The following is an 18,380-nucleotide window of genomic DNA, read 5'->3' on the forward strand; positions in this document are numbered from 1 at the left end:
ATATTATAATTTGTTTTAAAACCCCCCCACAGCTGTCCCCAAAATCTCAACACCCCGTAACATATAAACTTGTGCTTTGACTTGTCCTGTCACAATATGTCCTGGTTTGTCTTGTCAGTTGCTTTCATTGAAGTTTTGGTTTATTTAGGTGCCAGAGCCACATTCTGACCCACAAAATGTGGTTTGGTTTTAAGGAAAGAAAACATTTCAACCTGCAGATTCAGGTTGGGTTATTTAAAACCTTAGTAGACCTATAAACCTATACCTATTAACATGTCATGGTATTCTGTGGTTTTAAAGGTGCAGGTTTAGATGAAAATATTTATTTGTTTGGTCAAAATATCCATGTAACTGGAAAGAGCTTATGAAAATTTTTCGTGTATGTAAATTTATGGGGAATGTAAGAACATGCAGCTATTTGGCTAAAATTTTCTGATATTTGAGATTGTCAGTGTGAGTCATCTATAACTCGAAGCCTGCAGACTGGCCATAACTGCCAAGAGTTTTTATATGTGCCATAAACTGTTATGTTGAAAAGGTTTGTAATACAGGACTGATCAGGTGATTCTGGTCTGAGTGGAAGCTGCGAAACCTGCTTGACTTAACATGATTTCCCTGTTAAAGCGTTTAGATGACTGAAACATAAGTAACATATGATAACAGTTTGTTTAGTGAATTAAGGAGCCATACTGGTGTGATCGTGCAGCTTGATGTCAGCAGACGGAGACCTCAGCTCTCGACAGATTCTAAATAGAAATTGTTTCAGTGGACATGTAGTATTACTGTGTCTTGGTCAGAGGGTTTGAGGATTATTTTATGATGAGATGCTACTTTTTGGTCTGGTTCCTTAAGCCTGTCGTGTCTGTGTCAGAAAAGAATGACTTCATTTCTCACAATGACCTTTACCTTCAGTTCAAACAGTATGACCAATTAAAGCTGGGTGTGTATGCAAATAAAGCTGGTTATCAGCTAGTTTGGACTTGTAGGGGTTTGTCAATGAATGTAGTCGCTCCTCTCCTCCTCTCCTCCTAAAAAAACCTCGTGGATGCTGCTGTACCTTTGTTACAGATCAAAATGTGAAATGTTGTGCATAACTCCACTCATCACAAACATGAATTATATAATTATATGCAGAAATTAAAAACAAAAACACTATCAAACAATAAATTTGACCTCAAATCAAGGAACACAACCAGTAGCTTTTTTTTAAAAGTCCTCTGAAAAGCCTACCCAGGAAGTTTACATGCATTGTTCCTTTAACTCTCCTGCACTCTGCATTCCTGAGTCAAACCTGCCAAATTAAAACTTTCCTAAAGTAAAATGCTCCTACAACATTTTCAAAAAAGCTGTAACCTGCTTTGTTTTTAGTAGCCTCAAACATTCCCCTCCCTCTCCTGTCCTACACATTTTCTTTTGACAGTCCTTGGCTGCTTATGTCAAATTCAAACTTCCTGCCACTTAAACCCCTTTGGGTAGACTTCCTGTCCATCAATGGCCTGGTCATTGCTTTGTCTTGACTCCACTTCAGCTCACAGTGATGAAGTTCCTCTATCTCTGGAAAAAACAAGTCACTTCCTGTCTTCTCTTTTTAAGAAATACTAACAGCAAAGTCAGATATGTTTTGCTCTTATAAATGTAATCACATCACCTCCTCCTGGGCTGCAAACCTGAATGTTGTCCACTTTTGACACATCAGGTATTAAATGTATTTAGTTTCATCAGTTGTTGACTTGAATAGATCCAAACCTTGTCTGGATCCTTAGTCTTATCTTTCAACCATCTTTGTCTTAAACTCTTACTAGACTGCTTACTTTGCTCACTTTAGTTGCTCTCAGAAAACATCTGGCTGCTTATCTGTTTTTCATACTTTTCTAAACTTGCTCTGCTATTGATTGCAAGTTGCTTTGGATTAGAGCATCAGCTAAATGTAAATAAAAATCCAAATGTAAGGTCGCTGCTGTTAATACTAATGCCCTTCTAATTCAACTTTTCATTTGTAAGTGAGGGTAATCCACTAAGGTTGTATCTGTATGTGCAAACATGCCATAATGCATATATGGGACTGAGGTGTGTGTTTTAGGTTTGTGAGCATACAGTTGTGAATGTTTGACAAATACCTGTCTTACCTGGTGATGTAAGATTCCCTGGCCAAAATACAGTTCAAGCCCAGTTTGTGATACAGAATCCCCTCCACCCTGGTCAGGTCTTTGTTAGTTTCTGTGTTCTTTCCGTCAGGACCAGGGACAGAAATGATACCAAGATTCACTTTTCTGAAGTTGCTTCACAGTTTTTGCCACTATTCTTCTCAATGCAGGTAAAACTTTCTTAATACTCTGCGTTTTCAGTTAGTTGTAAGCTGTATTTTATATTGTTGCTGTGTGAGGTTTACATCAACACTGAGTAGGACTGTTATGCTTCACTGTTTTTTTGTGTTTTTACAACTAATCCATCAAGTACATCATCCTCACTTATAAAGACACGTGATCAGGATTTTAAGGGCTGATGGACTCCCAGATTTGGCATTGGACCTTGGCATAGATTCTCATCTATAAATCAATTCTGGAAACACCTTTGCAACATTTTTGTTCACTCAGTTCTGGTTCTTTAACAGCATTATCAGTGGCTTTAGGTGTGGCTATGCTTTTGACACCATTAGCTTGTTTGTTTGTCTGTCTGCCAGTGGAACCCGTGGTACTTTTTGTAGAATATGGGCAACAGACAGGTCTTGTGGCATTTAATAACTGGCTTGTTTGTGATCTTGATGTGACATTTTCACTGCTGTTCCAAATATAGATTTCTTAGCTGAGGTGTTCGGGGAAAAGCCCATCGAGATGCGTTTTCATAAATGAAGCAACTGAGGCTGAAATAAAAAACACATTCTAAATAAACAGAAACAATAACAAAAAAAAAAAGCATTTCTGAAGCGTGCTGAAGTGTGTTATTATCTGACATATTTCCTGCTCATCCTGACAGCTGTAATGATGTCAGTAATGATGACAGATTATATTGGTCACCTGTTGTCTGTGCATCAATGGGTGTGCTGAGATCCAGTTTGACCGGTCGTGATGTCTAAGGCGGGGTCAGCATTAAACCCTGAATGACATCACTCTGTGTAGCAAACGTCAGGCCCCAAAATCTCAGAAGCTGTGAATGTAGAGATCATACAGAACAGGCGCAGGTTAGAGAGTAAGACTGAGAGTCAGTCAGGGTGTAAAGATGCGTTGCTTTAGGCCTCAGAGGAGCAAGGCAGTGGATGAAGTGGATAAGACAGCACTGGAGGAGGAGAAACGTCAAGCGAGTCAAAGTCAGCAAGTCAACAGAGATGTCAGGGAAGGTGGGGTGGCTGAAGCTAACCAGGGCTCCGAATATCAACTCAGCAGGTAGTTCATCTCTGGTGTGCGCACACACACACACACACACACACTGAGGGATGCTGAATATACAGGGTGCTTTGTCTGGTTCACTTTCTTTCCCTGACACACACAAAAATCCTTAAAATTTGTGGTTTTTGAAAAACTGAAGTTGTTAGAACAATACTAGAGATACTACTAATACCAAATACCACCTTTGGTTAAACCTTTTAATTGTTGACACTGTGTCAGAGAGGTGTTGATTGAGCTTTGACATTGAAAATCATAGATATAACAAAAATATTAAAATGTCCTTTCAAGATATTCTACATTCACTCTACATATTATAAAAATAATGCAACACCTATGAGCAGTAGTATTTATTACCCTGCTATTGTATTTGACTTCATTGCAACATATAGGAGCTACTCATGGGTGGATGTGATCATCTTTCAGAGCACTTGCTCTGGGTTAGATGCCAGTTGACTGTTGTTTAGTGTTGCAATTGTGTAATTTCCCTCTGACTCAGACTGTTTTTATGGGAAGACATACTTTGTTGTTAATATGAACAAGGAAATAAATATTAACTGTCTGACTCCCAAGAATAGTCAGACATTAGTGCAGCGGTGCATACTTGTGTGGTTTGTGTGTTTGTAACTTTTGAGTGTGTAATCAGATCAGACTGTAAGTGGTAAGACTAGTTTAACCCACACTGAAGAACTGGAAACAGCTGAAGTACATGACGGCACACTGCCACGTCTGAAACTGATAATGAGACTGTGAGCAGACAGCAGACAGATGTGGAGAGGTGTGGCTGGAGTCCCAAAAAAAGAACCCATGATACTCTCAACTTTGTGGGAAATACTCCAACAACATGTTTTACATAATCAGTGTTGAGCTCGTGAAATATGTGAAATATGCTTGATAGAAATCGTTTTAACTCACGAGTGACTATCTACTAGCACATCACAGCAGATATGTACCTAGATGGTTCTCCAAGGCTTCTGTCAACAAATATCGCAGATTCTTTTCTTTTTCTATAGATATGATTTCATCAGGCACCTTTTCATACATGGGGACCTGCTTCAATGAATTATCAGCTTCATTCAACTGAATAAAGCAACAATGTCATGTAAACCAAATATGTCAGGTGATTGAAATGCAAAATACAAAGTTCTGGCTCAATCCTGTCTTTTTAAAAATGAACACCAAGTGCCAGATGTTGTTAGAGTAAGAGGAAACTTCCTTCTTTGTCTCTTGAAATCATTGCTCAATGATGTTTCAGCGTTTTGCTGCTTCCTTCTGTTAGAAATCCGAAGAGATGTGTGAAACAGGACGCCAAGAGGCCAATTACAGGTGTTGTAATCCTACCATCAGATCCACAGTCGTGCTAATGGATCTTCTCTTTACTGCAGGATCATGCGGCCAGATGACGCCAACATCGTGGGCAACGTCCACGGCGGCATCATCCTCAAGATGATCGAGGAAGCTGGCTGCATCGTCGGCACACGACACTGCAACACGCAGAACGGGGTGAGAGGCGCACAGCAAGTTTTGGATAGCTAACTTATTATAGGTTCCTTTTTAGGAGAAAAATAAATGAACTGCACCATCATCATGAAAAAAACAGACTAAAATACAATGTGCATAGAAACTGTCTACATAGCACAATAAATGTGAACTGCTCAGTTATTATCATTACTCATATTAACCTCTTCTTTTATAAATATGAAAATATTTAAATTAGACAAAAATAATCTTAAAAGGGAAAATGTTTCTCTCTCCTTCATGTGATGGGTCATTACTTGAAGCAATTAGAATTGAAAAGCTTTTAGAACCACTTCCTTAGAGGACATAAAATGTTTATTAAGACAGATTGTCCAGCATTTAGAAACTGATTTATTCAGTTTGATGCAGTCGTCTTCAAAAAATGAAAACCATGATAAAGTGCTACAGTTCACTTTATTTGCGTCACAGCATATGAGAGCTTTTAAGTCTAATACACTGTTGCCCATAAAGTTGGAATAATTTTGTTTTCAGACACATTCCTCTTTTTATTCCTATTTATACAGATCAGTAATCACATTAGAAGAGCTCGATCAATGAAGTTTGGAGAAGATATACACTTTATCTATCAAGAATAAACCACATTGTCACAATCATTTCATGAGGAGAGGTAAAATATGTTTTATTCCACCTTTAAGGGCAACAATGTATTTCCAAACGGAAATATACGGCTGCTTTATTATTTATATTCAGCAGTTCATGACCCACATTTGGTTTTCGTTTTCTCGTGGTGAACTTTAACTGACTTCTCTCTTGCATCATTCGATCGTCGTCTCACCTGCTGCAACATTCTGATCATATTCTGCTGATGTCCCACATTTCACTGTTCAGATAAGACATTAAGATTAAATCATTCATGGGCATAGTGTGCTTTTACATATTCTATAGCAGGCATCTGCTTCATAAAGGCACATGAAACTTTTTTTTTCAAATAAAAATGAAAATACTTAAAAGTGAGCATTCTTAAAATCATCTAAAACACTGAAGCCAAATTCAATTCAGTTTATTTTTAGTGGTTATGTCCTGGTATATGTATATATAACAGTTTCCAGTCACTGTTGTCACCTATTACAGATGTTGTTGTTTGAATTACAGAAGGAGCAGCTCATCGCAATCAACTGTATTGTGTTTCTTCACAGTGTGTTTTATGGTCTTGTATTGTCTGTTATGTCATACTAAGAACTGAGTTTCCTTTGTCCCTTCAAATATTTTGTACATTTACGATGGATTTATCTTATACAGACATCATGGCACCTTTAAACTTATCTGACCACAGTCACCGTACTGTAACGTGTCGTGAATTTAAAGCAGTTTGATGGTGATAAAAGTGACAGATGCCATTGATGGATTAAAATCTTCCAGAAGCCCCTCAAAGTTTTGCCTTAGATTGTCTTGCACTGATTTTATTACTTTTTCTTTTTCTAAAGTAAAACATCCTACAGCTCAGGAGATCATTAATCTCAATTGGACTAAAGAGGTTACGTTACCAACCTGTTTCCAAAGGGCAGTGTGTAAGTTTAGATTATTTTATTTGATTTGTTACCGTACAGCACAAAACGACCCCGTGACACTAATAGTGGACTGACAAGATAAATCAGTATCAGTGATCTTTTTGCCTGGTGCTGAGATCTCTGGCTTTCAAACTTAATTCTCCACTTAATTTTCTTTTTCGAACAAAAATGAAAGATGCTGGACTGAGCACAACAGAGGGTGAAGAAAGTCATAGTTTGTTAAAACAGCATCTTAAAAAAACGTTTTCTTTAAGGTTGTGAATGTGTGTGTGATATTTGTTTAAGTTTTGCTGTTTCTCCCCTCCAGGACCGCTGTTTGGCAGCTCTGGTTCGGGTGGAGAAGACTGAGTTCCTGTCCCCTGTGTTCATCGGTGAGGTCGCCCACGTCACCGCTGAGATCACTTACACCTCCAAGCACTCACTGGAGGTGCAGGTCAAAGTCATGGCTGAGAACATCCTCACAGGTGACTCATTTTGACATTTGATTCTTTACAGAAAAGGCTCCGACCAAACAGTAAAGTTCAGGCGTTGATTTAACTATTTGACAATACTGTATATTTAAAGGAATTGTTACTTGAAAATTTTCAAAGTAAATTATTAAAATTCATCTTTTGTTTGTAGAATGTTCAGAATTCTGAATTGACAAGTGACTTTGTGTGAACCTGCTGCTTCACCTGCACAGCAGTGTTCACCTTTAGCCTCATTCTCACCCATATCACTTCAGAGGACATAAAAGAATGACAGAAATGCAAGTGCACAGGAATTCACAAGCAGGAAGACATATTAACACACACACACACACACACACATAAATACCTTCCACGTACAGTATGTTCTATAATAACTCACTGCAGTGAATGAGAATTGTCATAGTTAATGCGTTTGTTATTTTTCCATATTGATGTATTAATTATTTGGTGCATAAAATGTCAGATGATAATGAAAAGACGACCTCTACAGATTCAGTTCACAACAATATAACAATATGAAACACAGGAAAGAATCACGTCCTCATGCTGGAGAAGCTGGACCCACTGAATGTTTGGAGTTTTTTGCTTGGTGAACAGCACCATCATTTATCAAAGCTGTTGTTGATTTATTGTTTCACAATAAACAATAAATCGACAACAGCTTTGATACATTGTTTAACAATCAACACATTGATTAATCAGCTAGTGGTTTCTCTCTCTCCCTTACACTTATATTGCTATACATTTCTCTTGATGTCTCTAATTGCTCAAAGTATGACATGGAAGGGAGACAAGCCAAGAACAAGTGCCAGTTAATGTGTTTTATTAAAAACAAAACAAAAAAGAAACCAAAACATGGAGTGTGAAGATCAGCTGCCTCCATATTGTAAGAAGGATTTGGATGAAATACATGTGTGATTGTCAAAACAAACCAAAATCAGGACAGATGGCGGCTTTCTTTAGCAGAATATATATTTTAATTCCATCACTCACTGTCATTGGTAAAGTGTATATATTAATTTTTTTAAACTAGTCTCATTACCTACTATTCTACTGCCATGTTTTTTTGTGACTTATTTTTTTTATTAGAAAAAAATAATTTGACATTTTATTCAAATGCTAAATATTTCATTCAGCACTGAGCCTTTTTAGGCTAAAGACTGACCTCACTGTGCTGTTCTGCTGTTTGGTCAGTAGAGGGCAGCACACAATCAGTGAAGCAGCTCTCAGAAGAGAGAAAGATGAAACACTGCTTACATGAGGTGCTGCATTAAGAGCTGAGAGGGGGGAATAGAAACTCACAGCCTTGTTGGTTTCCAGTTTTAGAATCTTTGCCAAGTGATGCAGTCTGTAATTCATGGTCATTGTAAAGATTTGTGCACATATAATATGCGCTATGCACACATAAAAGCATGCACATGCATACAGCATGTATGCAGGCTTACACACATACACACACACACACACTGCACAGAGTCCCTTGAGTGAAGATGCAGGGAGGATCACATTGGGCTGACCTAACGTTATCTCTGAACCTTTAAATGCCAGTGGCAGCAGTGATGCACAGACTGTCTGCAACAACCAAATGTCATGTGCTGACCGTACTGCAACTGCTTCATATCAAAATGGGAGAGATGATGTCTACACCTATTAATGGATGTAAAGACACACACAAACAATATATATACAGAAGTGCTGGTTTTAAATGAATTTCAGCAGCATAGGTGCAGTTTTTTTGGACCTGTAAAACAGCAAATCTCACTGGACTGGATGTTTACTTTTATTTTTTAATTAATTTGTAATTAATAGGTAGTGTGGCATTAAAGCAACATGTCCATCTTCCATTTGAGCAGATTAAAGAGGCCAACAGACAGCGAAAGAGACAGAATCAGGTATATATAGAGAGGGAGTGAGACAGAAAGACAAACAGTAGGAGAGAAGTAGACAGACGTATCGATGGGCAAAAAGAAAGCAAAGGGAATGAAGGAGGAAGAAAGAATGAGAGTATGGAAGAGATAGAAAGAAGGATGAAGGAAAGGAGGTGTGAGAAACAAAAGAAGTATCCCCTAGACAGCCGTTGCCCTAGCAACTGGCTTGTACTGGTTGGTTGGCTGGTTGCTGGGCTGGAAGCAGGTTGACGGAGGCGGAGGCAGAGATATGAGATGACAGGTGGAGAGCAGTGTACATACATACAGGCATCGGCACGGACAGCCCGATACAGTACATAGCCTGTCAGGAAGGACCCCAATCAGGAAGAGAGCTGATGGACAGAAAACACCCGAGGCACCGTTTGGTTTAATGCACTTTATGGGATTTATGATTCAGTTTTAAATAAAAACCCAGGGTTTGTTCCTGTATTCCATATAATTATTCATATATTGGACAAAAATAGTGTTAGAAACAAAGTCGGTCTTTCAAACCCTCAGTATTTTACCAAGAATTCCTGATATATATATTCGTTCTGTGTTCTGCAGATATTTGTACTTTTAGATGCATATTTTAACTTTTTGTTTTTCTTGCTGGTTCTTTTTTTTTGTATTAAATTAGCATACATTCTCAGCATATTAGCATTTATGTCAACAAGGGATTGTGGCTTATTTTTTAATAAATAAAATAAAAACAAATGCAGGTCGCTTGGTGAGCTAACTCTCAGCTCGACAATTCATTAAAGTATTTTAGTGTCAGAAAATGACATTTCACATAGTTTCAGTAATTACTGGATTTAACAAACTTTTCCAGTTCTGTTCATCGTTTAGAAGTGCAGAGTTTTGCATGTATAAACTAAAAACAGGGTAAACAGTTCTGAAGTCGAAGTGTGGGTTCAGGGTCAGGGCAGTGTGGGAGTAATGTAGATGAGCGTAGCTCAAGCTCGAACGGAGAGCAGGCGTGGAGGTGAGTTCCTCTGGGACGCTGAACTTTGCTGTTGAGCTCTCTGGAGGCTGTGTGGGCCAAACACATCTGTGCTGGGATTCGCTCACTTTATAGCCCAAATTATATATAAATACAATCTCTGCCATCACCCTGATTCATATTTAATTGCATCATGTTTCAGTCTAACAAAACCAAAAAGTGCAACACATATTAACCCTCTATCCCACTCTAAGAAAATGACTTAGAAAACTGATATTTAAAGACTGACTTCTGATTACTGTGCAGAGTGAGCAGATCAGTTTGTGTCCTCAAGTCAGGCAAACACAGGCAACCACGACATTAAAAGGGGAGCCAGAGGAGAGGTTCCAGCTTGGGGGTCTGTTAGTTTATAGTTATAGAAAGTAGGTCATATGTGTGAGAATATTTGTTTGTGTCCATTTGAGTTGACACAGCCATTATCCATATAAGCTTAAGGACATCTGTGTTTTTATGGATTTATTTTTATCTAAAGCTCAGGAGGATTGTCCATTTTTATTCATAGTATGTGGGGCTGTGTAAATCAGTGGCCGAGTGCATGTTTTGGTTTGTGTACATGTTTAGGTTTTAGTCATGTGGATTTGTACAGGATCTCAGAAAAAATTAAATGTTAAATGTGTGTTTTTCTCTTTGTGCCTTGCGTTTAGTTGCTTTACTTTGCTAATGCGTGTTTGCGTGGTGCACGTGTGCATGTGTAACATGGTATGTATAAGCATAGTGGGTGTGTGTGTCTGTACTGTATACATGTACGTGTGTGCATGGGTATGTGTGTGTTCTTTAATCAGTGTTTGGCCCTTTAAAAGGTTCCTGCAGGGCCGAGGGGGAAGAGAAGATAACGGGAGCAGACATTATTTGCTTCTGTCATGTCGGCTTAGCGTCAGGCCTCACACACTGTGGCCCAGTCAGACACAAACGGCAAGTGGATGTACCTGCACACATGCTCCAACACGACGCACGCACGTACCCGGCACACTGACACACACGCGGTTGTGTAGGGACGACCTGCATGCATACAGAGCCTGATCTGCACACGCTGACACGTTTTGTATAGAAAAAGTCACACACCTACGCATTCTCACACCCACACAGATGAACACTGAACACACACACTTCCCTTTCTTTCTAAAAGAAGTCTCATACTGAGGCAGGACTGGCAGCGTTTTCCATGTTCGTGGCTGCATCTTTGCAGAGGCAAAAGAGTGATGGATGGCTTGGACAGGAAAACAAAAGACGGAGTTTTACTTTTTGGTTGTAGACTTGCATTTGCAGTTTGTGTTTATATTTTCATGCATGTTAATGTACATTAGAGGGTGAGTGTTTGTGCAGCCATGCACGTTTTTGCAGCTTTGTGTGTACGTACACGTGCATGTTTCTTGTACACTGTGACAGTGTGTATTCTTTGTATTTATACATTCATGTTTATTTCTTTCACGTGTGTGTACGTTGTGCGTGTGTGTGTTGGGGGAGGAGGCAAGCATCCAGGTTCCACAGTCAGTCAGGCAGCATCTCGTCAGGCAGGCCTCAGTCACGGCCCCCCAGGGGAAGGCTGCCTACTGTGGGCACGAGCCGTGATGATTGTCCCCGCCGGGGGGATCGCACATGCGCACTAATAGATTACACATGCGCACTTAAACACAGACCCAACACACACACAGGCTCACACGGATTTGCATATACCAATATATGTACAAGCATGCATGAAAATACACATACATATCTGGAAAACTGTACACAGACACATCATAAACACATAAACACACACAGATCCAACATGATACACATAGATGCACTTTAGAGAGTTGCATGTGCCCAGGCGCACACACACACAGACACACACACACAAAATTCCCACAGAGGTAATAATGCTTGTATTGCATGCACACTCAGACACACATTTGCATAAACACAGCATACACAGATCGTGCCCCCTCAGCACACACAGACACACACACACGCATAGACAGAGCTGAGAGCAGTGCATTGTGGGTTGAGGCTTAAAATAAGCATGACAGTTCCTGCCATGATCCTGGTGGGTCACACAACTGCACGTACTGAACGAGTGCTGTGGGAATATGCACACACACTTTTATAATGATTAAAAAAAAAATTAATAAGCACATGACATGAGACAGGATTTTTAGGATGTAAAATCAAATCTAAATTTAAACATAATTCGGAAAATACCAGAAAAAATTTAAATTAAAAATTGAGTATGGAAGTAACTTTACTTTTTGGAGCAAAGAAAAATTTCCTGAGGACATATCTGAGGTCTGTAACAGGACAGGCAACACTACTATAGTATAAAGTTCCTGTACAGTTTTTTTGTCTCACAGTTGGATCAGTTTTGGATTTAACTTGAGAAGAGAGGTACTCACAGTAAGAATACTCAACAGTCTGTCTTAAAAAATATACCATAACCATTTAAATTTAGTATTGGACATTCTTTTTCTGTGGGCAAGCTCCATCCCTGAACTCTACTCCTGGCATGATTTCATCTGTTCCTATCAGGCTGTAGCATCCCACAGCGTGACTGTAATGTAGTTAAAACTAATGGAGCCTTGGCTCAGCACAATGGAAAATCTGTGGTTTTGATCACAGGGATCAAGCACTGAGAACGAATCTCGCTGCACTGTCTCTGAGCCTGGAACATGCTGTTCAGGAAGGAGAAAAGAAAACAGCCCGTAGGAAGAAGGAAGGGTAGTGGGTAGGACACAAAGAGGAGAGTAGAGGGGTGAACGAGTAAAAGGCAGTAATAAATCAAGTGAAACTGCTTGAGGTGAAAGAAATGGATCAGGGTGAAGTCGACGGAAAGAGATTGGGGCAAAAGAGAGGAAGAAAGAGGAAGGAAGGAGCACCGAGAATAGAGATAAAAGATTTTAGATGCGTGCAGACTGGGTTTTGGGACTGTTCAAAGTGTTTGAGAACAGAAAATGTGCATTTAGGAAATTCCAAGAACGGTATGAAGTCATAATTGATGCCTTAAACTTACATTAAAGGGGACTGGATGAATAAGCAGTACTGGAGGGACATTTCCTTTACTTGAGCGCCCATGTGAATAGTCACATCAGCCCCCCAGAAACCTCTAATTTATAATGAAACATGACAGATCATAGTGTTTGGGAATTCTGCTACTTATCTTGTAGTTTAAAAAAAAAAAGCAAAGTCTGACTGTGTGGCTGCTGGTGCTGTGTGCGTTGTAGTTAATACCTGATTTGTTGGATTTTTGTCCTGTAATCAGCTGGAAGTTGAAAGTTTTGGGGTAGACACATGGGATAGTCAGATGAATTTGATTTTCTGTTTCTTGTCCCACAGCAGACTGCCAGACTGTGTGTGGCTGTGGTTTCTGTCGTTGCTATGCTTACATCAGTATGCTTTATTACTGCTTATGCTAAAGTGCTTTCTGTTTGCTGACGTTATGCTTCCGTAAAATTACCCAAGTGATGTTAGCCGGACTGTCTGCTGTGAAATATCCTTCCACGCGGCTTTCTTCCTGCGCAGTCATGCACTGCTGCATATCTGTCACACAGTCCCGTTCCCCCAATAGTCTATCAATTTAAAAATAAAATAAAGTACCTGCCACTGCCAGGTGCCATTTATCTCAGCTGCCGTCATAACTGCCTGAAAGCCCCTTGTATCTCTTCGTTTCTAAAGCTGCCATCCGATGAACTTGAGAAACCATGCACAAAGTCACTGTGCTATTAGTCAGTTTATTCAGCATGGTGCCAGAGTGTGGTAATGTGAATGAGCAGATCTGTGGAGCTTGTGTTCAGCGTGGATGTAGCCAAAATCTTCCTGTTCACTAATTCATTAATGCTAACTAAGTAAGCCAGCTGTCCCTCCTGCTAGTTCAGACCCCTCCTTTGTGACTGAATTTAGATCTCTGCAAACACTTGTCACATAGACACCAACACATGCAATAAATCCAGTTTCTCATTATTGAAAGATTAACTGAACTGAGGTAAATATTCTACATGTTACAGTTTTAAGGTGCATGTTGTGGCTGTACTCTGCCGCAAGTTTGTCTCCTCTACACAATGTACATGATACTCCAAAGTACTGTGAAGGTAACACGGGTGAAGGCAATAACAGGGCCGAACATTGACATTGTCTTCATTCAGTGCAGAGGGATTTCAAATTCAAAGCCGGTTCCCTGGTTACGTTCTGGTCAAAAAAGGTTATCAGTCGGAGTGGGAATGGTTCTTAGCCGGCCGGGTTCATTCCCGTGGTTCACCCTCTACTCTTTGTCCCTCTCTCACTCGTCCTTCTCGTCCCTCCATCCTAAACACAGTTCACTTAAAAGGTCCAGCAGGAGCTAATAATAGACTGGAGTCGCACAGTCTTGGTAGAGTCAAGGATATGTAAATATGCCTCCCTTTCTCCTCTGGGCAACTTCCTGGTTGCTGGCAAGGGCGGGAGCCAATGAGAGGGAGGCTGAGAGAAGTGCGGTCGGCATGGTAACGTGGCCCGGCTGTCTGCACGGTTTTAACTGGGGTGTAAAATGCAAATGTTATTCCCCAAGAGTAGCCCTGCCATAAGCCGCTGCTCCCACTCTCTTCCCTGAACTTCATATTTCCTTCTGAGAAGTCTCGGGCTGATTTAACGTCGATCTTAGCGCACCGTGTGATGCCACAATTCTCCGTTTTCATTAAGATTTTATTTCCATTTATGAGCTGTTCTATTTTTATGTCTATGTTGGTGCAGTGTGCATTTAGCACAGCTTTAAGTTTCAATGTATTTGACACAAGTAAATATAATTAAAATACAGGCAATGCAACAATTAAAGAAAACATTGTTTTTTTTTAACCCAGAACTTTAATATCAAAATATCAAATAAACAAATCTCAGTATCCTCCATCCTAATGAAACTAACCCACAAAGTTCATAGTAAAAACCACAAGTAAAATTCTTAAACACGTGAAGATAGTGATTTCACTTCAACCTGCTGCCCTGTGCGCCTCCCTTGTGTGCCGTAACAACACAACCTCAAAATAACCCCTTTCTCTCTGTTAGGGAATTAAGTGAAAAAGTGTAGGCAGAATAGAGCAGATATCACTATGACAACCTCTCCACCTGATTGCTGTGAGATGTGATTTCCATGAGTTTTGTCTTCTGATCTTATGGTTCTTAACTTTCTATGGGAGGGCAGAGCCGACTACCAAAGTGTTTCATGTACTATATGGAAGTAGACAGAAAGATCAGGTATACCTGTTTGCAAATGCAGTGTACTTCGCTCATTCATGATGGAAATGGTTTTATTTAGGGATTTACAAGACAAGAGAATCTAATGGAAAACGTCTGTGAGTGAGAGCATTAATTTTTTAAAAAATCTTTCCAAGATATTCCCATAAGACAAACAATAGCATGCAAAAATGAAACAATGCTTTAAATTCCTACAGTAACATCTGTTAGTACAGTAACATCTGTTACTGTAGGACTGTTAAAATAATTGTCCTTTATTTAAAAATGAAATGACAACATCTTTAATAATAATGTGTCAACTGCCAAAAGAGTGAATGTCACAACATAAATGTTTGTACAGGGACTTTAATGAGTGAGTTTCTGTTGTATTCCATCCAGTTTATATTCACAATGTTAAAATGCAGAAAGTTCAGGATTTGGGGATTATTCTAAACCTTGTGCAAACCGACTGAACGAGTTTAGTGAATGAGAGCTTGTGTTCTGAATAGACATAAATGATTGTCTTTGAACAATGCCCTCATTTGTTTTCTGCTCCTTTGTTTGCAAAAGAAAGACTAATCTTTGGGCAGCACCAGTGGATTTGTAAAAAAATTGGATTGGCTTTTATTGGGGTGTTAATAAAAATGTCTGTTTTGACAACAGCTATTTCAAAATGGTTTGCTCCATTGTCATTTTATGTATAAGACATGTCAAAACTTGGCTGGTTTGCAGTCACAAAACTCAGAGAAAAAAAAATGTGTTGGCTTATTTGGTAGAAGAAAGCCGTAAAGTTCCTTAATGACATTTTTCTCGACACAAGAATTGAACCTTTTCTCTATGACTTCAGGTGCCAAAAAGCTGGCCAACAAGGCAGCGCTGTGGTACGTCCCCTGCTCTCTGCAGAATGTCGACAAGATTATGGAGGTGCCGCCCATCAAGGTACAGCCATTCTGACCTTAATAGATAGAAGTTTGGCATTTTACCTGTCAGCTTCACTCTGTTTGTCTGACTCTCATCCCTCCATATGTATCAGAGAGGCCATCTGATCAAAATAAAAATTTTGACCTTTAATCCATTTCACTTTACTTGTTTGTCTTGAAAGTCAGTGTCATAAAATGTGTCTACATACTTCATATACAGCCACGTAGAGACAGATGTTTGAGTGGATGTGTACACCTGCTAATATGTTGGTACGTTATATGTTCTGCCTGTAGTACGCCAGCGCAGAGCAAGCTGAGGAGGGCAGGAAACGCTACGAGGCTCAGAAGATGGAGAGACTGGAGACCAAAGCAAGGACTGAAGAGGTGGTGTCATCTCCACCAAACCCAGGTAGCATCCTACCCTACAGGACCCAAATCCAGTTCAAAGATACAACAGAGTTTTCACTCTCTGGTGGATTGAGTGACTTAAGTAGGTGTAGTGGTTGTAGTAACAGGAGAAGATTCAGGCATATATAATACAGGGCACCGTGTTCTGCATCAGTGCACTCATATTTCCATTGCTTTAGCTTTTAGTTGGTGTTGTGATAGTAAACTGTGTTGCACTGTTGTTGACGTGTGCCTTCCTCTTAATGTTACACTTGTGCATCTTCAACATATAAAGGATACAGAGTAAAATGCGATTTTATTGATTGACTGTGAATTTATGATAGTAAAATCATGATAGTAAAATTGTTAACTAATTCTTTAATTTTGTTACATTGGCTCATCTGCAGACGATCCACCTAAAGGTATGCTAACCCGTTCAAGAGGCTGCATGTCAGTCTGTTGCAGTGACTTTGGCTGAGCAGAATGAATGGAAGCATGCAGTTCTTGTTGCTTGCTTGGGCAAAATACACATTAACATATTTTCTTTTTACATTTCTTGTTTCAATTTTCTTGTTGTACATGTGTGTGAGTGTGTGTTTGTATGTTTGCATTGCAGAACAGCACACTGTTGGCTTCAGCCAGTCCACTCTGATCCACCTGGTGGGCCCCTCTGACTGCACACTACACAACTATGTTCATGGAGGTGAGTCCGACTGCTTCTTTTTTATTAGGTAAGCAGTTAACCCCTTAACGTTCCTGCCAAATTTGAAGCATTCAACACAAAACAAAGGTGAAAAATGTAGTAGTTATGTAGGTACGATAAATCACAGAAATGTCTGAGAAATAGCACGACGGCCTGCCAGCGGGCTAACTTTCTGGGGTCGCTGTCCAAAACATGTTGCTGAGAAAAATGATGAGGCTTCAAAGGTCCATTTAGCAATTCTTTTGATATTAGCAATGAATGAAATGACTACTTTCAATGTGAGGGGTCACTCATTGTGCCAAAGCCTAACCCCCCAGCATTTGAAGACATAGATTGTTCTTTCAGGTGTTATTCAGGTGGATAAAAACAGAGCTGAAGGGCATTGAGTACCGAACTTATACTAATGAAGTGGGACAGAAACACAACTCCTACTGGATGCTCATGTTGGTCTGTGCCCGCTGGATGTGAAGTGGGCATTTTTTGCTAACAGGTTAGCACTTGAAAAGCCAGCAGTATCAGAGGGCTGAGGTTCTTTAAGTTTGTGTGGGAGTTTTTCAGCACTCTGCGTGTCATAAATAACTTAATTCAGCTTTCAGTGGTGACCAAGGAGTGGTTTCTGGAATATTTTCTAAAAATCCAGTGAGGACTCCATGAAATCATTCAGGCTAACAGAGCAAGATTTACCTTTTCAGAACGGTCTGTATTTTTTCTCTACAAAGAAGCAGCATTGCTCCAGGTGTGCAGTAAATTATGGTTCTCTTATGATGGCTATATACAGTATTTACTCTATCTCTGAAAATGTAAATGTAAGTAACAGATGCATGCAGTATGTGTAAGTCAAAGGAAGAAATACTGTATCTATTACACTGATTTCCCTGAAATAGAGAGCTTTGAGCCTCTGTCGTATTTAAATCAATGCAAAGTATAGTTTTATATCTGCTTGGAGTTTCATTCAAAGTTCAAATGTACAACCACACGGTGTGATTGATCCAGTGCTAACAGCTGCTGACAAGCCATTTCAGCGCTCAGAGTTTCCAAGTTGCCCTCTGCCGCTTGGTCTCTAGTATCTGTCAGATTTCTTTGTCGTTCTCACACATGTGAAACAAAGAGTGCATAAACAGCATCAGATTGTTTGGTATTCAGGCCAGGGACAGGCCAGACCGTCCACGACATCAGTACGATATGGAAATCCTGCAGGGAGGAGATGATGAAACAGAGACACTTACAGCAGAGAACATATAGAAAGGGGTTTAAAGACACAGCAGAAGGTTGGGAGGAGGGAGGGAGGGAGGGAGGGAGGGAGAAGAGTAGAAGAAGAAGAGAATGAGAAGAGTAAAGTAACATCTGTAATGGGCGATAAAACATTTCAACATCACATATACACAAAA

General features: G+C 39.7%; 1 protein-coding gene across 2 annotated transcripts in view; it reads left to right on the forward strand.

Annotated features, from left to right (window-relative positions):
* The first annotated feature begins 3,129 nt into the window (after window positions 1-3,129).
* Window positions 3,130-18,380, forward strand: part of acot7 (acyl-CoA thioesterase 7) — a 45,179-nt gene continuing 29,928 nt past the window's right edge. The window contains exons 1-7 of one of the 2 annotated variants that reach the window (XM_041056855.1): window positions 3,130-3,380; window positions 4,766-4,883; window positions 6,735-6,891; window positions 15,830-15,921; window positions 16,197-16,311; window positions 16,697-16,711; window positions 16,906-16,992. In XM_041056855.1, coding sequence (XP_040912789.1) covers window positions 3,217-3,380; window positions 4,766-4,883; window positions 6,735-6,891; window positions 15,830-15,921; window positions 16,197-16,311; window positions 16,697-16,711; window positions 16,906-16,992 — 748 coding nt within the window. In that variant the 5' untranslated portion in view covers window positions 3,130-3,216. The remainder of the gene's footprint in view (window positions 3,381-4,765; window positions 4,884-6,734; window positions 6,892-15,829; window positions 15,922-16,196; window positions 16,312-16,696; window positions 16,712-16,905; window positions 16,993-18,380) is intronic. The other variant, XM_041056864.1, reaches the window with a different exon arrangement.

The sequence above is a fragment of the Toxotes jaculatrix genome, chromosome 2 (genome assembly GCF_017976425.1).
Source record: "Toxotes jaculatrix isolate fToxJac2 chromosome 2, fToxJac2.pri, whole genome shotgun sequence".
In the NCBI taxonomy this organism is placed as follows: domain Eukaryota; kingdom Metazoa; phylum Chordata; class Actinopteri; family Toxotidae; genus Toxotes; species Toxotes jaculatrix.